Genomic DNA, 23,113 nt, shown 5'->3' on the forward strand with positions numbered 1-23,113 from the left:
TCCTGTGATGCGTCCTTAAAAGACGCCTCTGAGTTAAATAAATGAAATTATTTACAAGCATCACATGGTCGGGTCTTAAGAACGCACTCGCACCCCCTGGCCGAGAGCAACAGGCTTTTAAGAGGGCAAGAATATACCTTAGTGAAAGTCATTACTTATTGGGAAAAGGGGGGGGGGGGGGGCAGCGGGTACAGTGTATTTAAAGGTTCAATAAATAACTTTAGTAGGCCATATTATAGAGCGACGCTTTGCTAGCGGGAGCTCGAGCAGTCACTCTGTAACATGGATAGAGCACGCGCCCGCCTGGCCCGCTCTTGGCAGCGTACAATCTACTAAAACCATTTTAAGATCACTAAAAATGAACACGCAAGCGGAATAATGACGTACGCCACGAAGCGCACCATCCACTGAAGTTTACTAACAGAAGAAACACATACGCCGTAAGATCTATAATTATCTAAAGCTTTACGATCCACTAGGAACCATTCAAAATATGTACCCTTAAAAGGTTATGGAACGAGCGCTGCCACATATGCCTTCATGACACTCCAATATAAAGAGCGTCATGGAGCCTCCCTCGTCTTTTAGTTATTGATCCGAGTCAAATAATGAAGATGTCAAGCTTTGGGACGTAATAATATATGCTACAATGCACTCCCATATTTCCTGAGGGCGGCAATGCACTGACGGAGTTTGTTACCCGAGTTTTTAATTTATACGGCGGCCCGTTCGGCGAATCTATACCCAGCAAAAAAAATATGAATAAATCTTACACAACCTTTTTTGACAACCCTCTGTATCAGATAATACCGGCAACCCTGCACGTGCATATATAAAGGGGCGCGCGCTAGAAATAAAGATTATTGTTTTGGGCACCAATCGCGAACGCCTTATTCCGATACATGATATCAGAAGTGGGGTGAAAGGTTAATTAGAGCACACGACATTATGACAGACCCTCCCCAGCAGGAATCGTTACAACTTGGCAACAACGCGGTGAAGTCCTGTAGAAGACTCAAGAAGCGTGTTGAGCTCTACCTGTGAGCAACGGAACCACCAGAGCCTCGAAGTAAGCAACAGAAGGCCGCCATATTCCTGCATATCGTGGGCCAGGATGCAATCGACGTGTTTAACACGTTGAATCTGACACCGGAAGAGCAAAATGACTATGACGGGCTTCCCCAGTTATGTTAGGAGTACTGCCTACCCGAATGCAACAAAACGTACGAGCACTGCGTCTTTTGATAGCGGCACAAGGCGAGCCATTGAACACATTTTTTTTTTCTTCAGCAACTTGCAACAAAGAGCGAAGACCTGTAACTTCGCAGATCTGAAAGAATCTCTGCTTTGAGATCAGATCGTTTAAAGAATTAGTTGAACATATAAAATAGCGTAAAACAAGATAGGTACACGAAGTAAACGGGACCAGCGCTAAATTTCAGCTATTTTTACTCAGCAAAATGCAAAGCATATATGTATGCGCCAAGTGGCAACAAGTACAACTATCAAGTGGGTATATGACCATGAAACAACTGAAATTCGTAGAAGTGAAGCGCATTATAGAACTCACAGCGAAGGAGATCCTTGAAAAGTTATCTCGAATCTTTGCCCGCTATCGGATACCTGGAGAGGTTTGCACGGATAGGGGCCCTCAATTTTCTTCAGGGGAATTCAAGGACTTAATTTGTTACGCGTTATGATTTTTGACATACAGTGTCAAGTGCAAGGTTTCCCTGAGCAAACGGGCTGGCGGAAAGAGGAGTACAAGTAGTAAAGAGGCTCCTGCCCAAGGCCTCAGAGTGCGCCGAAGAAGACTCTAGGTTGGGGCTCCTAAACTACCGAGCAGCTCTGCATAAATAGGAAGTTTTCGTAGACCGCGTCGCCCCCTCCGCTAAGCGTTCCGCAACGAAGAAGTTGCTACTGCGCCTGCGCGCCGATAGCCTTGACTGTGGAGTTCCCGCTATCGTAGCGAGTTGCGGAGGGCCTTGCGGGACGGCGAAAACGATCTACGAAAACTCCCTATTGTGGACGGTCTTCAGCGGAGTTGCTAAAGAGCCGAGAACTACGGCCTTGCCTGCGAACCTCATGGTGTCTCCCGCGTCTGCTGCGTAAAAGCACTAGCGGAATGAAGAAAAAGGAAGACACCTAGATTCCCTTCAGCGAGGAGACATCGTACGGATCCTTACGAATGCAAGATGGGAGAGAAAAGCACAATGGTACAAGATTTCGTAACCCCAAAGTCATATAGCGTAAGGACTGAGCACGGCCGTGTGGTAAACCGTAACCGACATCTCCGTAAGACACCTGAGAGGTTCTTATCCATGAACGACAACAACTCCGAGAGCGACTGTAGGGATTCCTCTCTATCGTCAAGAGACACATCACGGCCCCACGCACGGTAAGAGTCCTCCCATACCCACGGCGTCACAGGGCCTCGTAGTTTTACAGACCTTGAGCAGGTATCAACAGAGCTTCAGTCCAGCAGACGGAGAATTCTAACCCAACATCTCACCCATGTGCAAGACTTCCAGCAGATCTTTAAACAATCTAAACCGAGTACATTCCGTTTCACGTGCGTTTCCTGCTTACTGTACATATTTATAAGTTCTTTCTTTCTTTTTTCTCTTTTGGTTTGAGTTGCTTCTTTGTTTTTATTGCTTCTCTTCAAAGGAAAGGATCTGTGTTAGATAATATTGCCAGCAACCCTGCAGGTGCAGGCACAAGGTGCGTGCGCTAGAAATAAAATAAGCTGTTGCTTCTTGCACCAAGCGTTAATGCCTCATATTGATACACCCTCTACATAGCTTGCCATATGCTTCTTTTGACATACCCCCCTCCACCCCCCTCTAGCATGTTACCACGCCTCAGCTATCCACAGAATCGATCATATTTTCGAGGTTTTGAGGCGCTGGTAGTTATCAGGTGGGGTACACAAGGTGTCATCACTAGTATAGTCTTGGGATGCACCTAGGCAGCAAGACAGAGACGCCGCCTATCTAGTCCGAAGATTGGCAGTCCTATCCAGCCTTGGCCTACTACGGTTTTGCTCCAGGGCGTTAGCTAGGGTCAAAGCACTTTTCTTTGTCTTGACTGTGGTTTTCTGTGGCCGGCTACGTGGTTGCTAAGGTGCCAGACATTAGCCACAAATGCAACATATCAGACAAACTACCCGCAGTGGAGCATAATTATGGCACGTGTTTGTCAATTTAGGCCCAAAGTTGCAAGGAGAAATCCGAATAAACAGAATTAAGCTTAACACTGGAATTTCATCGGGAACAGAGGCTCAATAGAGCGAGATCAAAACCGAAGAACCAGGCAGTGAAACCTTACGCCTGCCCCTGTTTGACAAGTGAGGGCCAAATCACCCAAACTCTGGCCAAAAATTATCGAGTTCGGCTGTACCTTGGCGTTTTGGAGCTTTAAGGGCTCTAAATTCCAAGACAGAGCATTTTAGCCCAGAATCCTGCGCTGACTAGGCATGGTCTCTCAATTCCTGTCCTCTTTCCTCTGAAGTTTCTTGAACAGTCCTTCACCCCCCCCCCCCCCTTCAAATCGGCCCTTGTTTATTCACGGTCCTAAAACCTAAAACTATCTGCTAACTTGTGCGGGTAAATTTTACTTACTGGTCTTCTTAAAGAGGATCTGACACCCCAAGGGCCGTATTTTTTTATTGTCTAAAATGATGATAATTGTAGACATAGATACGAAAAAAAAACTCATCGCGAGAAAAAAGTTTTTTAACGCGCGCGCGCCATTTTATTTTTGGCGCTCTCCTCTGCCACTCCTCGCCCCCTCGCTTCTTCTGATTCGTGACGTAAAAAAATCATGAAATTTAGAAGCTTTGTAGGCGGCATTTTTATAACATTTAATAACGGCTATCGTAAAACATGTTTTTTAACGCAAATTGCGACCGCACTACGGCCCTTCTTTTTGAAATGCCAAACATCGGAGTCCGGTCTGATGTCACCTTCTGGATTTGTATCTTCCCTCAGAAAACAAGCGACACCCACTGATCTCTATGTCTATTTGCTGGATCGCGTTTGACCAGCTCCGTCTATGGACGGGAATGCGGCCACGGTCGGCCGTCTTCTTGGTAGAGTTATATTATCTCTGGCCATCATAGTAATATGGCGGACAGCGCAATGGCGGCAGGCTGCCAGAAAATAGCCGTGGATCTTGTACACTGTACCGCGGGTGATATTTCATGCTTGATTGAAGTTCTACGAAGCAGATTCTTGAAACCGGGCCTAAACGGTAGCCTCATCTTTCAGGACCCGGCGGAAGTTCTACAAAAGCGCAGCACCGTGGGAAAGGGCAGCACAGCCGGCGCAGCTTGGATCAAAAGCAGACTCCGTACCGGCGTCTGCTTTCGATGCTTCTTTCGATGCGGCTTTCGATGCGTGCTGTGCTGCTTCTTTCTGGTGCTGCGATTTCGTCAAACTTTCACCGAATCCTCAAAGATCGGGCTACCGTTCATGCCAGGTTTCAAAAATATGTTTCGTCAAACAATTTCAATCAAGCACGAAATATCCCCCACGCTATTTTGATGGCAGCCTGCCACCACAACTGACACAACGATGTGTGCCATGGATGGATCATGGATGATAGTGGCTGCGGCAGCTGTACCTTGGCTAAAGGTAATATAACTCTACCAAAAAGATGGCCGCCAGTGGCCGTATTCGCAGAGCGGGCAAACGCGATCCAGCAATTGTCATAGAGATCAGTGGCGACACCGCTCAAAACCGTTTTTTTTTCGGTCCGCCGGCGCTCGCTCCTTTCCTCCTCGCTTTGGGTCGCGATGGCAACAGCACGGAGTCGTGAAAGAAAGTGGATCCTCAGGACTCCGCAAAATTTGACGTCAACGCACAGACGCGGATCGCGCGGGAACTTCAAATTCGGCTTTTGGAAATTGTTTTTTTACTTCACAAATACTGAATTCCCAAGTTTCGAATTTTGAGAGTAATGTCCCGGAATTGTTTTCAATCGTCTCGGATAATAAAAAAAAAAATTGACGTGTCAGTGTCCTTTTAGGTACGGCAATACAATATTCCTCTCCGTTAATATTGAGTGACTCAAACCAAATCTTTTCTTTCAGCTAGTACTTAGGACCAACCAAGATATAAAAACTGAAGTAAGAAGCTACAGATGCAGAAACACTAGTAAATCTTCAAACGGGTCTTTCTTAATGCAACTCAGCTCCGGCGCGCCACTCTTAAGAAATCTTAAACACTTTTTATACAAAACCGACTGTTCCCGAACTTTCCTTAAACGAAACAAAAACAGCAAAACATTCACATATTTAAAAATGTGTTTGTGACGTATGCATCTTAGATCAAACTTATTGCGATTGTTTCTCTTACCTCAGTTCTCAAGAATCTAATTACTCACTTCCCATACAAACACACATTCGCTGCATCAGTTGCTTTACATTGAAAACAAACTAGGTAGATAGAAACATAAAACCGTATTTACCGGTATTTTGTCGCCAGACGGTGCATAGTCCGCAGGAGAAAATTTGGGGTAAAAATAAAAGTTTTTCGTTTAGAGAGTCCGCACCCGGTAAATAATCCGCACCCCGTGCATAGTCCGCATATAGTACCTAGTTCAAAGTATCATACACAGCACAAATTGCCAAATCTATAATAAATTAGCTCGCAAAGAAGCTTTATCGTACATAAATCAACATTAATATAGCCGTTATTCATAAAATACTTCAGGACTTGACACATTGAACGATTCAGAAAAAAAAACAAAAAAACAAATCATTGTATAGTCCGCACCTGTTGATAGTCCGCATCGGGTGAATTTCCAGCTGTTAAACATGTACCGTCCGCGGACTGTAGTCCGGAAAATACGGGAATTGCAACGACCGCTTAATTTTGAAACTTTACAATTTTGTATGTTTTAATAGCCAGTTCAATCCCATTCATTTTTGCTACATGTGATACTAAATAAAAATTTCAGCATCAAAACATACTGCATCGAACGGCCTCGGGATAAAATTTTTCAGAAATTCAATCAGCCTGAATTGTTCTCCATAAAAAAATTATACATATGTAACAAAACAAAAAACGAGTGGCTGAATCACCGAAGCATAATTAAGTAAAGCACCCTCAAAGGCCATCAACCGACTACCACGAATAATGTAATGGCCATGGCAAGTGCTTGAGTTGTCATCGATGAAAAAGGTGTAGCTTTAATATAAAAAAGGGTGAGTAAGAAGCCAGAAAATAATACTGAATTAATAGGTCAAACCAATTTTGTTTTACGGATTCTCATAAATTTGTTTGTTATCTTTTTTATGTTATGACCAGGTCTTTGAGACCATTGTGTACCGTTATATTTCAAGTCATATTTTCATGTTTAATGTTAGAATTTATATTATTTTATAATAGCGTATTACTTTAAATCACGCACACTAGCTTATGCTGTTCAAGCGCTCTCCTGCATGCATTTCTGCAGAAGCTAATGGGCAAGTGCATAAGCACGAACTTTAAACGGGGTTGTGTGATCAAGATGATTGTTTAAATGCAGGAATACCTCCGTCCTGCTAAGGTCCGACATGCCGCTGCCATGGATAAACACAAAACATTGGTATCTGAAGTTTCATTATTTTCTCATCTTTGCTGGTGAGTACTAGGGTTGCAATAAATGCATTGTTAATCACATCCTGCACATTTTTTTTCAAATATTGAGGAATACGGATTTTTGTATTTACTACCAGTTTACAATGCGTGTCACAGTGAAATGTATCTCTCACAATATACCCTAATATCCCGAGAGATACTCCACCCCCGAAAAATAGCCCTCCTCTCTTTGTTCTACAATTTCCTATTTTTCAAAGAAAAAAAAAACACACTCCAAAAGATAGTTTACTTTTAGCCATGCAGGGCCCTGGGAAGCGGTGACCTTGACAGAAATGCTCAACTTAGCTATGACAGGAGATGAGCTATCGCTATTTACTGAGAAGGACACTGGTCTTTGACTGGTTGCAATCAAAGGTTTCAAAGGTCACAGAATCTAAAATAGCATATTTTTCCAACTTTCTTTGTTCGCACACCAAAACTTACCGCGCTAATTATTTTCATCCGATTTCCTTTCGATTTTATATGGTCTATCTCATGGGATATTACAGTAAAGTTTTATAATTGTTTCGAAGTTTCTGCTTGTATATCACCATACATCATGCAGCTAAGTGCTCAACTTCTTGTTTCAAAATATATGAATGCATAAAGTGTAATATATAATATTGTAATTTTAACACATCTCACCCTAGTAAATAAAACATTGTTGTTGAAAATGCTAAGATAATTATGCTTTTCTCCTTCTTCAGCCGTGGGCTGCGTTCTGCCATACGGGTCAGCCATTGGTCGGAGAAACGGAATCCCTGAAGCAACCATGGCCTACATTTTAACTGTCACACCTCTGCTCGCCATTCCCTGGAAGATTTTAATGGGATACATTGCTGACCGTACGCAAAGCGTAACCAGAATCTTGCTGACACTTCAATGGCTTGCAATCCTATTCAACGGCCTTCTCTACTGTAGTGACTTCATAATCAAAACGACCGAACCAAAGGGGGAGGTATCATGCCCAGTAGGAAACGTGACGCTTTTGAACTCATTTTCAGCGTGCATTAAATCGCCGGAGAAGTGTTTCCTTTCGTGCCCAATGGATTCAACCGAATTCAGCGAAATCGATATAAGCAACATTTTTCAGAACACATCCACTATTTGCCACACCCTCTGGAATGGCACGTCTGGCTGCCACAGCAGCACCTGTCAGTTCGAGTGCCCTTGCACAGCAGGTTCGACAGATCAACGAGTTGTGTGGTTCTATGCCGTGTTTCATGCGCTGGGGTCGTTGTGTTCGGGGGCTCTGGGTGTTATCTCTGACGCCGGCGTTTCTGAGATACTGGGTGAAGATGTGAGGGACTTCGGATGGCAGCGAACGGGAGGGGCTATCGGCATGGGAGCCGCTGGTCCTATCGTGGGAGCCATGATCGATGAAGCCAACCGATGGACTGGAGGACGATCAGGTTACCTTCCAAGCTATTTCGTCTATGCACTAGTCATTATTATGGACAGTGTCCTTCTCTGTTGCATGCCCACTCTTCGGATGCCCAAGCTATCGGTCAACTTTTTCAAGGACATCTTTGTGGTGTTCACCAATGTGGAACTGGCCGTATTCGCCTTCTGGACATTCGCCCTCGGAGCCTTTTTTTCAATCTCCATATCGTACAACACGTGGTTCTTGGAGGACATAGGAGCGTCTAAACTGATAATCGGATTAATATCCGCAGTCAGTTGCGTGTGCGTAGAACTACCCTTCTATTCTGCGTCAGGTTGGATTCTGAAAAAAACTCGCTATTATCCCTCGTATATATTTACGTTCTTGACCTTCGGTGTGAGGTACATTGGATGTGCCTTTCTCTACAACCCGTGGTTCGCGCTGCTCGTCGAACCCGTCACCGGGGCTGCACTTCCGCTCACGGTACCCGCCATGACTGTGTTCGCTAAAGAGGTGGCGCCGGAAGGTACCGCGGCGTCCGTTTTGTGCGTCCTCAACGTTTGCTTCGAAGCCATCGGTAAGTTTTACACACGCTCAAGTATGCCATAGTAAGCAACAGCTTAAGGAGCAAAGGGCGCTTTGCAGCTAATGAGGTTTCGGCATTAGCAGACAAGAACGACGAAGAACCAATCACGAAGCTAGTAGTGTGAACATATTTGTGCCGACCCTGCAACATACTAGGCTCCACAAGGCGCGGGCGCCTCGCAAGGGCTTATCACCCTATTGATGCTCATTATTAACACGAAGACAAAGGTTGAAATACTACAAATATAATCACTCGCTTAAAGGCCAAGCAGGTTTATATACGTATAGACCGACACGCGGAGCGGCTCTGTTTACCAACACGGCCGGAAGGCCGCGCATGCGCGGTAGCTATGTGGGCAAAAGCGACCCGGCCCTCCGTGTTTTCGCGATTGCGTTGTGTGGCGTGCGCTCGTTGTTGATGTTGTAGGGACGCTTCTAGCTTTATTTGTGAACCTTATTTCCTGGCAACGTATGTCGTATGCTATGCCCGACTATTTGAGCTCGCTGCCCGAGCCTTAACGGCGGCGGTATCGAAACAAACTATGCGTGGACGGCGTTGCCTACGAGGATCCGTACGCCGTAAACAAGGCCTGCTGGACTTCCGACATGAAGTTGTTGCCACCGAAGTCGACGGCTCACGTCGTTGTTTATTTAGTTTTTTCGCCAAGCCAGTTCACGGCCGACACGGAGCAGGCGTACAAGTCTCTCAAGGCCTAGGAATACTTCGAGTCGGTTTCCGCACTGCCGGCGGGATCAGCAGGCTGTGGCTCTGCGGAAGCGTATTTATTAATTAAATAAATACACACAGCGTCTTCAATTCAAGGCACGCTATTTTTCCTACTCTCATGACCACAAGGCATGACAAGTAGTAACGCTTTGTCCGTTCTGCAGTCTTGGCGGTAACAAGTTACAAGTAACGGCGTTACCAGGAACGCGTTACTTTTTTCAGTAACGTAGTAACCTTCTCGTTACTTTTTCTACACAGTAACTTACGTTACTATTTCAAGTAACGTAGTTACGTTTCTCGTTATTACAATTACACTTCAAGTTTTTCCCTGTTTTTAGGCTTGACGCCATGTTTTTCTTTGCGTTTTTTCTCGTCAGTATTTAGGTGAAACCGTAAAAAGAGATAAAGTAATTATGTTCTGTTTCTGCATGAACATAACATTTCTTCATGTATGAGCTTATGCATACCTGTATCGTCAAAACCGTGAAACGTGTTAAATCATAATTTAAAAAGTAACGCAGGGCAGAAGTAACGTGCTTTACTTTTTATCGGTAGCGGTAACGCGTTCCTTTTATTTTTAGGTAACGTAGCTCAGTAACGCGTACCTTTGATTTGCAAGTAACGAGTAACGTATTTCGTTATTTTTTTATATATATATATTTTATTTTTTTTGGTAACGCCCACAACACTGCCGTTCTGTCGCCGATCCCCTTCTGCGTAGCTCGGGCGTAGCGAGCCTCCGACGAGCGCTTGGCCGGTGCTTTCTGCGCGAACACCGTGGGAACAAAATCCGGGTGGTCTCGATAAGAGGACGGTCTCCCGGTTCATAAGCAAGCCTCGGGACGGAGATTCAAATGGAAGCCGAACTTGCCTCCAAGAAAGTGCTTGCCGCACAAACGCGCGAGGCGATTATAATTTTCGATCCACGGATATTATCCACCTTCTATGCCTTTCAAAGTCTGCCGGGAACTTGTAGAACCTCACTCCGCTACTTTTCTTGTACATTTAGGTGAGATTAACGGCATCACAGCTTCGCGGCATGCTGAAATACTATGACGCCCATGCGAAACGTGCGCCCTTTTGCCCACACCCCTCGGCTCCGGCGCGATCGCAGCGCCGCCGCAGCGCCGTGACGTCAAGCCCGCGTGTCGGTCTATACAACCAGTGCTTCCTATACACCTCCAGTGCCCGGCAAAATGGTTGCAAAAAAATGAGCCGCCGCCTTCCTCGCGAGTGCGACCTTTCGCCACGAGGGGCGCCGCTGGAACGAGGTCCTTGATCGCTGCCACTGTTGTACCCACTGTACACGCACGGTAGTGACTGCAAAGAACAATCTCTACTCTCTGTCGTAATTACAACGTGCTTACGTTTTGTTTGACAGTATTATGCTATTGCACTGAAAACAGGCGTACTTTATAAAGCGCCCATCCCCGCCTCTCTCCCCTCTCACTCCCCTCTCAAAAAAAAAAAAAATTTTTTTAACGCAATTTGCATACATTTTAGTAGCACGTGTGGCATTTCAGCGTCTCTTCACGGCAAGATCGCGAAAATATGTCGAACGACGAAGACAAAATAGACCAAAGTAGGGGGTGTAGACCCCGTCTAGCGTGCCTGGATTTGAGAACCTTCCCAACTGCTCAATCAGGGTCACGTCATTTGCGTTCGCTTTCGCCTTGACACAACACAACGCAAGGCATGCTCACCCGCAAGATGTCCTCCCAGTAGGCTTACGCCATTCAATGGCTGACGTTTTCCGTGGTCAGAATTGTCCCCTCTAGACGATCTAGGCAGACCCCGTTAACACAACGCCCTCACGCGGTCGCCACGAGCGGTCGCACAACGGTCTCGGGAGGCCGTTTTACCAAGCGCTGAAAGTATATAGGAGGAACTCGTACATGCAAGGAGCGAAAGTGTGTAGGGAAACTGCTTAGAATACATCATAATCTAAACCCTTCGTGTTTAATATATTTCACATTGCATCTATCTAAACCAGGTGTACATTTCAGTGGGCCCGCCCGCAGTATGCAATACCGCAAAAAAAAAAAAAAAAAACATTAATAAATAAGCATTACACACAAAGTCGTTGTATAGTCCAATGATCAAAATTGAGTGAGAAGCAGCTGCTGAAACAGATATGAAAATAGCAATAAGACAACGAAAATTAGAGCATAAAACACCTAAAATATTCACAGTTTTCTATTAAAAAATGAAAGACGTTTACTATTCTCTAATGCCGAATTAGAGCACAGCTTTTGAGGAGGAGGAGGAGGGAAGGGTGCGGAGAGGAGGAAAGGGTACGGAGAGGGAATTTACCACGATATTGTGGGAGAATTTCACGGTAAATTCCCGAGCTAAATTTAGCGGGAAAATTTTCCCGCTAAACTTAGCTGGGAAATTTTTCCACCAAATTAGCGGGTAAATTTTCCCGCTAAATTTAGAGGAAAATGTTTCTTCTAAATTTGTGGGAAACTTTTCCCGCTAGATTTGGCAGAAAATGTTTCCGCTAAATTTAGCAAAAAAATGTCCCGGCTAATTTTGGCGGAAAAATTTCCCGGCTAAATCTAGGGAAACGAATTTCCCCACTACGTTTAGCGAGAAACTTAACCGCAAAATAGCGGGAAATGTTTCCCTAAATTTGGCGGGGAAATTTCCCCGCAAATTAAGCGAAAAAATTTCCCGACAAGTTTAGGCACCGTGTGACGTCAGGAGGGTCACGTCACTCATGACCCTCGTGACGTCACACTCGCCGTGATTATAGAAAACGTCCCATAATGCAAAGCGCGGTTACGCCGACGGCAACGCCGCTCAAGCCGGAGATGGACGCATAAGAGCTGCGCTCTAAAAACATATAAGAAAAGCGTTACGAAGCAACAAGTGACGTATTTGTGCAGTAAAGACAGGAAAGTATCGTCACCAAAATGCTAATTAAAAAGCAGAAAAATAGAAAATTATGTAATGGTTACGGGTTCAGGTTACGGATTTAAAGGAAAGTCACATGAACGGCAAAAAGGACCAAGGAGGGGAGAAAACATCCTTCCGACTGACAACTTGAACATTTATTCAAGTTCGTCGATGACGCTGATCGCGTCAGCGGCGGCTTGACTAAACAGAAAAGGGGAAAGGCGAAGTGACGGGCGTGAAGATATGGCTTTCGACCACCTATGTGGGCTGCAGCTTGTTGACGAAACTATGTGATATCCATGTTGCAAAGGCTGAGAGAGCAGGAACCTATGTTACCCAGGACTTGTCGCTTGGAGAAAGCCTCAATTATGTCCCAGCCATACCGTGACCTGTGAGCTTGTGGAAGCCCCTGGCTCCCTTTCTCTAATCCGGCCTTCGGGCCGCGTGCGCGACGTGTGGAGCCGCCTGGCTTCCGACCGGAGCGTAGCTTATCGTGGCCACGAGAGGCAGCCATCTTCGTTGTCCACTCTCGCCACTCGTCCGTCCGTGTCCGCCGACGTAGGGAACTTCCCTCTGGCGGGCTCGCCCGCCTCTCGGGGACGAGGATGGAGCCGTCAGCAAGATAACGAGAGAGAGTGCGTCCTCTGGCCGCTCGGAGAGGGGACTGTTCTGCGGGACTTGAAACTGATCGGACGTGCGGCCACGCACCCTGCTGTCCCACCTCCGTCCGAGCTCTCGGGAAAGTACGGCAAGGTAAGGACACCCTCCCCCTTGCCGTTACTAGTCTTATTCTGTTTGTATTTAACCGGAGCCAATGAACACCTAGGTGCCCTTCTATTCTGTTTGTCCGTTCACTCTCTTCGTGAGTTCCGGCTAGCGGCTGCAGCCAGCAGTTGAACCCGTCGTAGCAATGACTCTGATCCGCTGCGGGTGGTGGTTTTGCGGTCGGCTTCTTATCCGGACGCCTCGTGCCCTTTGAGGTTTCCACAACCTTTAACTGTGCATATGCCATTGGGCTCTGGATCGCTACTTCTGTAGGCGTTGACATGCTGAGCTATCAGGTGGAGGCTCTGAACGGGATGCAGCTTGTGTCGCCTTATTATCCTGCTCCCTCAGGCAAAAACGGCGCTTAGCTGCATCTTAATAGACCGATCTCACCAGCCAGTTTGACTACGCCACCGCTGCCGCAATGCATCCAGGGAACTTTAGTCTTTCTGCACGTGCGCCAACCCCGCTGGAGCTCTGCGCGTGTGGGACATGAGACAGCAGGAGACCTCGCATGCACGGCCGTCTGCTTCCTCTTAGCTAAAGTTATGGCGGCGTCACGCATGCGCCGAACGCTTAGTGAGATCGGTCTATTACAATATTTTCCCTGAAAACTGAGCTCTTTCCTTCTTTTATTTAGACTAAACAATATTTAGAATGCGTTTTTGTAGAGCGTCAGCTCTTAAGGCCTGACCCCACTAGCGTAAACAGCGCCGCCGGTCGGCGCCGCTAGGCGGCACCGCCGTCCGGCGTCTCAACGCGAGTCCACATTGGCCTCCGTTTTGCGGGCGTCACGTGACAGCACTGGCTCTCGCGATCGAGCTTGAGCCTCCTGTCGGATTTCCCGGTCTTTCGTCGTCTGATCTTTATTAGATTCTTCCGTTTCGGCTTTCATCTTTCGCATATATATTACCATCCAAACCGCACTCGCAGCCTTCTTGGTAGGTGTTTTTGATGACCTGGTGATCAGTGTGAATGTGATTAACCTAGCTTGCTCGTTGATCTTGCGACGTCGCCGCGCTTTGAAGGGAAAGAGGCGCAGGTTTTGGTCCCGGCCGAGTTGGTTCTACCGAAACACCGAAGGACAGGTCAGCGCTTTGCTGACCCAATGGCACCAGAGATGAAGGCTGTCTTCGAGTGTGTCACCTAATCAACACGACATCCGCTACAACACCGACGACATGCAAAAGTACAACCGAGAAACTCAATTGCTACTTCCGAATTTCTCTCCTATAATTGCCCGACGGTTGTTAGCGTCCTTATCTAGGTAGTCTTGCTGTTTCTTGTCATATAAAAGGGAAGCAGTTGCGCACTTGCGAGGACCTGCTCCGTGGAAAGGCATTGGGGGAAATAGGGATAGCAGACGAAACGAAACGACGCTACGTTCCTTCGGAACGTGAAAGACGCGCGGAGAACCGGCTTGCGCGTTGCCATTTCATCGCAACGTCACTGTCTACAGCACTTCGCATTAGCTCCTCTTTCCTGCGCCGAGGAGCGGCGAGTTCTGAACCGCACAAGGACCGGTAGGATTGGAGGCGCCGTCAGGCGCACCGCTGAAGGCGAAAACTGGTTTTCGTCGGCAGCCCGAGACGGCAATCTGGTCGGGCCTTCAGGCGCCGGATTCTGGCTTGAGCGGCGTCGCCGTCGCCGTCGGCGTATCCGCGCGGTTCATTATGGGAAATGTCCCATAATGCACCGCGCTGGGAGGAGAAGAAAGGGGGAGGGAAGAAGGAGGAAGAGGAAGGAGAGGAGGGCAGGAGTTTGAAAGATGAGGGGCGGAGAAGCTGGAGGAGGAGGAGGAGGGGTATACCCTTTCCTCCAGTACCGTTCTCTCCTTCCCCTCAAGAGCTGCGCTCTGATTCGGCGTTACAAGGTGTTGTAAACGTCTTTCAATTTTTATGAAAATAAAATTGGCTTGGTAGGTAAATTTCTGGGTTTATATGTACTTACCGAACACACAGTATCCGACTTAGGTGACAGTGTGATTTTCTCTTCTTGGGTAATGTGCCTCTTGAATTCAGAGCTAATGTTCTTGTTTCAGGGATGGCGCTTGGTAACCTCGTTGGTGGGACGACATTTGCCGAATGGGGAGGCCGGTGGATGTTTTTCTACTCCGGTGTGTTCGCGGCGGGCTGCGCTATCCTGTGCCTCGTATCACACGTACTTGTGCAAAGGAGGACTTCGAGGCATGGAGTCATAACGCGTGAGTTCACTGCGGGTGTCCTCTCAAAGGGCTGCACTTTGCTTACTCAACTTAACTGAACTTTACCTAGTTATCTTCCTTATTTAAAATATTTCCCTGGTAAATTCAGATCTTTACCAAAGCAAATAAATGGCAGATTTAGGCTGTCTTCGATTAATTCAATTATAAGCAGAGATGATTCACCTTATTTAAAAAGAAAAATTCATATATGATTTGTTCATTGAACATATAAGAACTTATATGAATCGTCTAAGGCGTACGGAAGGAATATATCAGTTATTATATGCTCAAATATGTTCCCACACATTTATTGAACCCACTTACACTTTTAACTAGGATAAGCATATTTTGATACGTTCGTTTTGTTAGACCATTAGGAAGGAAAGGCTCCTCAGAACAAAAAAAGGAGAAAAAATGCAAGCGACCTACATCCCCAAAGTTACATAATGTGTTAAATGCAGTATTTTTTAAAACTAATTACGACTACACTGACTTAGTTCGGTGGGGAAGCTATAGAACGTAACAATGTCTAGATGAACAACTAACGGGAATTGATCGTACTCATCTCAAATCAAACCTGGTAGAAGATAACTGTTAATTATACTCATCTTAAACCAAAAGGAATCGAAAAAACTGTTCATTTGTGGGGGATGGTTTTTTTTTTTCGACGTTTGGTCTGATAATGCTCTACTCTGTTCAAATTGAATTTGCATTATTTAATGACTCTAATGATTGTTCACTAGTGCAAATGATTTAGTCGCGTTCTCATTTATTTCCTAATCACGTGTAAACAATTTTGGTGCCCGCATCCAACTGCCATTCAGGTGGCTCGGGTCTAGTCAAGTTTTCTTACATCTTTTTTCCCTCTTCCCCTTCAAACTGTGTACTGCTTTCAAAAAATTAGGACATTTATTATTATAATTATTTAGGAAGAAATCGCTTAAATTTGTTTAAAGGCATTTTGTCGTTGTTTGTTGCATTGATAGAAGTACACCCTTTCCTAATTTCCCCGCTAAAGTGAACGGGAAAATAGAAGTCACGTGACCCTAAGTCACGGGGTCAAGCCGTGGTGTCAGGTGATAGCATGACAACGCGTGACATAAGCTCAGTGATATCAAATATCCCGCTAAATTTATCGGGGAACATTTGCTTGACTCCAGTAATCGTATTGTCAATTTCGTTGCTACAATTACCAGGAGAATATTACAATGCCGACTTGAACTTTGTTTTTACTGGCCTTGTCAAGCAGGTGAAGAGGGTAGTGAGGTCTTGAGGGATGACACTAAAAGACTATACCCAACTGCAGGTTAAGAAAAGCAGGACAAGCTTCTCCCTCGATAACTTTCCTCTTTCTGCTTGACCAGAGCCAATAATGGACAGGAGGCGAGACGAGGCGAGGAGAAACTTGCCTCCTTCTGGTGCTCTGTCTGATTAGTGGAAAGGGTGGAGGGCTTCGTGGGAGGAGCGACCGACAGCCAGGCCTGGGTGCTTCGATAAATGGCCCGAGCAGGACTGGGCTGCAAGTCGCCGACAGACAGCAACCCTCCAGACAAAGCCAGAGACTACAGAAGACAGCGGAGGAACGATGCGGTGTACTCCGAGCAACCAGCGGTGGGCAGCAACGGCCGTATTTCAGGAATAATTATGTCAATCAAACGATGAGATCCACAGTTCTGCGTTTACTAAATTGATGTAGTGAATTTAACATGAACATCTTGAGTTTGACTTGGAAAGAAATGCGTTCTGTTTTTATGAAAGGTTTTTGTAGTTATGCCTCTGCACGTTAAGAGCCTAAAGGGATTCTACGATCTAGCTTATTTTCTCTTTGCTATTTTTGATACTAATATTTTATTTGTTTGTAATTATTTTAGTAATATGAAATATGCTGTGCATGTAAATGTGTATGCCCTCTGCAGCTGTATTGTGAAGGCGGCAGAGCCGCCGCTTGTCAAGCAACAATATGTTGCTTATTTCCCTTCTTCCCTCTCCAAGTGGAGAAAGATAAAGTATTTGAATATGGGTGCTTGGGGAATCACGGACCAAACCGGAACTGGACTACCAGGTCGCTTGACAACCAGGCGGCAGCAGTAGAAGAATCCAAGACTGTGACTCGTCGTTCTATTAATGTTGGCGACCGCCAGGGCCTCCGTTTGATTCAAGAATTGATAGGAAAACAAGACTTCAGCCAACCTGGTGGTACTCCAGGGTCTATACCCGTTCATAATCTCCTCTGATGCAGCTTGATCGGATTGTGCACGGCTAATACCTTTGTCATACAGCCTCATATAGTGCACTTCAGCTCACTGAATATCACTTCAAGTGTTTCCGTGCCACACGGGATAAACTATTGTCACTTGCAAATGATGACAAAACCGATGGGTAGAGTACTGTTTGACAACTAAAATATTAAAGTAAAGGCACAAAGTCTTAGAAATATTTCATCTTTCTTAATAAAGACACGTTACAGACCCACATTACGTTGATTGACAATATCTGCGCCAATTGGATGATTCTGATCATTCCTCACAAGGCCAGATAAAAAAAAAGTGAAAGCCGTTTACCACTCCCTGTAACGCCGAATTGGAGCGCAGCTCTTGAGGAGGAGGAGGGGAGGGTACTGAGGGCCACGTGCTCTCGGGGGGGGGGGGGGGGTCACGTGACCTCCCCGAGGTCACGTGACCTCGGGGTGTCACGTGACTCCCCGGGTCACGTGACCAAAATTTTTCCGCTAGATTTAGCGGGGAAATGTTTTCCGCTAGATTTAGCGGGGAAATTTTTCCGCTAAATTTAGCGGGGAAATTTTTTCCGCTAGATTTAGCGGGGAAATTTTTTCCGCTAGATTTAGCGGGGAAATTTTTCCGCTAGATTTAGCGGGGAAATTTTTTCCGCTAGATTTAGCGGGGAAATTTTTCCGCTAGGTTTAGCGGGGAAATTTACCCATAATGCACCGCGCGGTTACGCCGACGGCGACGGCGACGCCGACGCCGACGGCGACGCCGCTCAAGCCGGAAACAGGCGCCTAAGAGCTGCGCTCTAAAAAAAGAAAGCAAAAAGAAAAGAAGCAAACTCACTTGCAGCCGAGTAAGTTCTTCAAGAAGTAGCAGGGTGGCACACTACACGAATGACACTAAAACACCGTCTGAAGAGCACTAAATTATTTCCTAGGGTAAAGCGCTAAAAACAACGGACACGTGAAAGAAACGAACAACACAGAGTTCATCTTTTACTTGTGCGTTATTTTTAGCGCTCTACCCTCGAAAATACGAATTACCAAGCAGCCCAAGTGCAGTCTTCTACAGCACTAAATTAGCACGCCTGACCGGGGTATAAGATGCCACTACTGACAAAACACATTGAACTGTCACACTGAATGAAGTCCCTGAATTTGTTGCGAAAATCCCTATTTTGTTTATATTTTTAGTACACATTTTCCATCCTCTAGGTCTTGTTTCTGATGGCATTGCATCATTAATTAGAAACATTTACTTAAAGTGGGAAAGAGCCCAACAAAGATATGTGTCCTCCTCCCCCAATCCGGGCTCCTCCTCGCTTTTTGACGGCGTAAAATGAGAAGACATAAACAAAATTAGAGATTCCCACAGTTGAATGTGTGTAACAATTTTTAATATCATTCATCAACTATGTTTCTTTATACGAACATTCCAAACGCGCAACAAAGCTGACTTGGAAATATAAAAATCCCAAACACGGAAGAGTTCGGGACGAGGCGTCGGCCGTGTCCTGTTTTTTTGTTTTTTTTTTCTTATTCTAAATATGTCGCTGCCTGGTGAGTGTGCTGAGCAACGTTATACATCAAAGTCGGTTGACAAGCTTCCTAGAACGTATGGCGCCGTTTCGTGGTTCGTCCTCTCGGTGACAACTCGCTGCACTATCAGCCCTCCTAATGGACAGAAGCGGCAGGACCGGTGCAACGTTGGATGCACATTACCTGCGGTGAAAAGGAATTCTATCGTGGTTTTTACGGTCAATATAACGATTGCGGTAAAGTCGACAGAAAAAGAGCGCCATTCGGAGAAGTTCCCCTTTTGGATGCCTTCTTTGATGCCTTCTTCGACGCTGGTGGCTATGGGAACGCTATCCGCCCGACATGTACGCGGACAGGCAACAAATAAGAACCGATTTCAAACGCTGCTCTTTCGCCGAGCTTGTCAACCGACTGATCTAAAAACGTTGGTGCTGGGGGCGTTGAGAGGAATGGAACCCACTGAGAAGTTGGTTACGGCTCGGCCGTGTTGTTTCTTTCGGTGCCGGATAACCTCTCGGACTTCGAGAAAGCAATAAATTGTTTCCGGTTACGAGCGCCATCTGCGGAGTTAACTACAAATCAAGGGCAGCCCAATTTACCTGGGCCGTCAGAATACATATACATGGTCACCTTTTATGCCCCATACTATGGTATTTTCAAGCGAGAATGGCTAAAAAACACGAAATACGCGCAAAGATAGGTTCTGAATAGGTTGGTCGACCGGAACTTTGGCTTCCGAAAACGGCGGCAGTGGGAAGCAAGGTCATGGGATGGGGAGTACGTTTTGACTGTCTATATTTGGACGATTTCTAGAGTTCGGTTTCCTAGGACAGCTCTCCTCGTCTGGCATTGCAATGGCATTGCAATAATAAGGTTTGTTCCTGCGTGCAAATCTATCATGTGAAAAATACGCGGCTGCGCACGTTAGTTGCGCACATTGGCCACGAGCGCGCTGCATGGTTATTGAGAACAACACGCAGCGGAAAGCCCGCACTGTCCTCGGGACTTCATGGTATCCACGTATGCTCATCGCGCTCGCGTATAAAAATCTAGATTAAAAACAAATGCCGAAAGCAACACCGGATATCAGCGGTTCTGAAACATTTGTGGAAATTTCTCTGCCGGGAAATGAAGGAAATCAAACGCAAAGTTGAAATAAGAAATATACAGGCACGAACTACGCCAGAGAGCAAAAACAGCTGTGACGGGCCTGCCCGCAAGGCTGCATGAACTTGTAGAGCAACATGACCCCGACTTTCCATTGTTATCCAGCCGCAATCCTGCAGCCCCAAAAGGCAACCGTAACTTAATAGACAGGATGCCGAGTCAGAAACTACCAAATGTGTTCTAATAAATGAAGAACGTCATTCTTGAACCTAGAAATTTTGTTAACATTTTATACAAGTGAAAAGGTATATATCATCAATGAGATTTTCATAGGGCGCTTGATAGCATCTACGTGTGAACGTGACCGCACCGGTCAACATGTATATGAATAAGAATGTGATGGGGATTTAATTGCTGGCTATTCATATCTCGGAAATATTTTACAAAAAAAGATTTCAAGCTCTAATGTGAGATGTTGGGCTTAGTGATTATGGGCAATCAATTGTTACGGCGCGCTGAGGAATCACTCCACGCGTGTTACGGTCGTGTTTTCTTTACTTAATTGACTTCGCAGAATGCTAAAGAATTTAGTGGACTTCGTATTTCTACAGGTCTCAGTATATCTACCTGTTCCACGATCAAAGGAAAGCGCAGATTATTAAAGCGATTACCCTTCTTAAAATCTTCAGAGCACCTCAACACCACTCCGGTTGCCCCGCTAATTTTAGCAGTGAATATAACGTCACGCGCGACCTATACGAAAATTATTTCCCTACTAAATCTAGCGGGCAAAATGACTTCGCATGATGCCACGTGACCTATACAGGAATTCAATTTCCCCGCTACATTTAGTGGGCAAATTGACCACATTATTTCAACATAAATTAATTTCTTCGTCAAAATTTAGCGGGAAAATTGACGTGAGACCGGCCGCGGCTCTTTGAATTATCTATTCCGCTGATCACTTAATTAGAACGCAGCATAGTTGATCTTGCCCAAGTTGTATACAGACTACCTGCTTTATATAGCAAGATGTATGAGAGCGCACCGCCCGTCATGCTTATTTGGAGCACCTGTCTGTCATAAAGGACGTTAAAATCTAAAATATGGCGGAACTCTACGTTTGTGTTTCAGGCTCTTAACTTTTAGAGAAATTGATAGATTATGTGTGTTTTGAAGACTGCAGTCATAGCGAAAAGGCAAATAGGGTGTTCCCGCTCATATCTCTTAAGATTATAGTCGGTTTCATCTTAAAGTCACTAAGGGTGTAAAGCCAAGTTGTAACTCAGACACAAACCGACAGGCAAAAAACATATAAAAGTATATAAATGCCTCCACCATCAAAATTAATGATGTGCAGTGATGTGATTGGCCTAAGCCATTTTGGAGCACCTTTCGGAGCAGCCAAAACAGTGCTTTGGAGCAGCAAAAGTGGCTTTTGAAGCAGCCAAGACAATGTTTTGGAGCAGAAAAAGTAACTTTTGGAGCATATATTCTTATAACAATAACAATATTCGTTTTAAGTGCTGTACAAACGAAGGACACTTCGTGTTGTGTTGTGTTCTGATCTGACGTGTTGTGACGGAACTCGCTGCTTGTGTTTTTACTGCTGAGACATCCCACAAGTGTATAGTGCTGTAGGCGTTGCCGAGCAATTCCGAAAAACCGATTACCACCGTGCACGCAAGGGCAACTTCGGCAGGCTTGCAGTTGCGCGTGCTTCGCCGCGCGAGCGGGGACAACGGCTGTTCAATTAAAACCGAAACCATGCCATGCCACTCAGCTCCGTCACCAATTGATTCCTAAAATTATATGCAAAATGTCACTGTCAAGCATGCGACAAAAAAAAAAAAAAAAAAACAGTCCAGCGGCGCGTGCTTGCCAGGCCAGCAAACAAGGTACGTACAAGCTAAACACAAACAAAAAAGGACCTGACCGCGTCAATGCAAGACATTGCAAAAATTTATTGAATTCCGTTAGAGAGAAACCCAGTTTAGAGAAAATGGCGATGAGCCTCCTTTTAGCGAATTCGGTGCCGCGAAGCGGCGCGTGCGGATAAATCAGGTGAGTTAACGTTTTTGGAATGAGCAGCCGCAGACTGCCGCCGCGAAGCGGCGGGAGCGCAGCAGGGGGCTTGGGTTAACACGCACTCCAGTGATACACGCGCGAAGTAGAACACCCTTTTCTAAATAGCGCCCCCTTTTCGATAAACGGCATTTCTCTAAACTGAGGCTCTGCTTTCTCTAAACTGTGCTTCGACAAAACGTGCCCGTTCTTTAGAACGTGCTTCGACGAAATGGCATTCTATCAACCGTAGTAGACCCTTTTGTATTCTGCAGAGGGTAATGATATGCACTTTACATTATTGTATTGACCTGTACTGTACATTATTTTGTATTCTGCAGATGGTAATGATATGTACTGTCTGCGGTGTTATTTTAAATGCGATACCTCAAACAATTTAGACGAAAAATATTACAAAGTTTAGGGCATAATTGCCCGTAGATACATGTTTGGATATTTCTTCGAAACTCGTCTTGAGCAACAATAATTATATATTAAGACAATACTGACCTAGGCTATTCATAGATCATTCTTAAAAAGTTTAACATCCCTACCATAAATATCTTCGGCTATAGCGCGCTTCAAATATGGCACAAACGACAATTGTCGAAAACCCGTCGCCCTTTCTCGCTCCTTTGGGAATCCATTTCTTTAAAAGCAAGCATGCCAGATGATTGAAATAAACGGCATTGTCTTTCGCAAGGAATGCGGCACCGCATATAAAAATGGGGGAAAAAAATTACAAACGTACCTCACTGCTTGAATCCAAATGAAACCGCCCGCCGGTCTTTCGAAGTTCGACGAACTTCGAACTTTTACCCTAAAAGTTCGAAGTTCGTCGAACTTTTGACTTTTCAGGAATCGAAAGTTCAACGATTTTCGAAATATTTATATGAATAATTTCGGAAGTTCGAAAATTAGCGAAGTTTTTAGCGTAGGATGTTCGAAAGGTCGAAAAGCTTCGAACTTTTAAGTGCAAGAGATT

At 45.5% G+C, this 23,113-nt stretch overlaps 1 protein-coding gene across 1 annotated transcript in view; it reads left to right on the plus strand.

Annotated features, from left to right (window-relative positions):
* The first annotated feature begins 7,398 nt into the window (after positions 1–7,398).
* LOC115329430 overlaps positions 7,399–23,113 on the plus strand; it is a 33,119-nt gene continuing 17,404 nt past the window's right edge. Inside the window, exons 1-2 of the mRNA XM_040218731.1 lie at positions 7,399–7,471; positions 7,631–8,587. Coding sequence (XP_040074665.1) covers positions 7,399–7,471; positions 7,631–8,587 — 1,030 coding nt within the window. The remainder of the gene's footprint in view (positions 7,472–7,630; positions 8,588–23,113) is intronic.

This window comes from Ixodes scapularis, unplaced genomic scaffold (assembly GCF_016920785.2).
Source record: "Ixodes scapularis isolate PalLabHiFi unplaced genomic scaffold, ASM1692078v2 PGA_scaffold12__126_contigs__length_90152505, whole genome shotgun sequence".
In the NCBI taxonomy this organism is placed as follows: Eukaryota; Metazoa; Arthropoda; class Arachnida; order Ixodida; family Ixodidae; genus Ixodes; species Ixodes scapularis.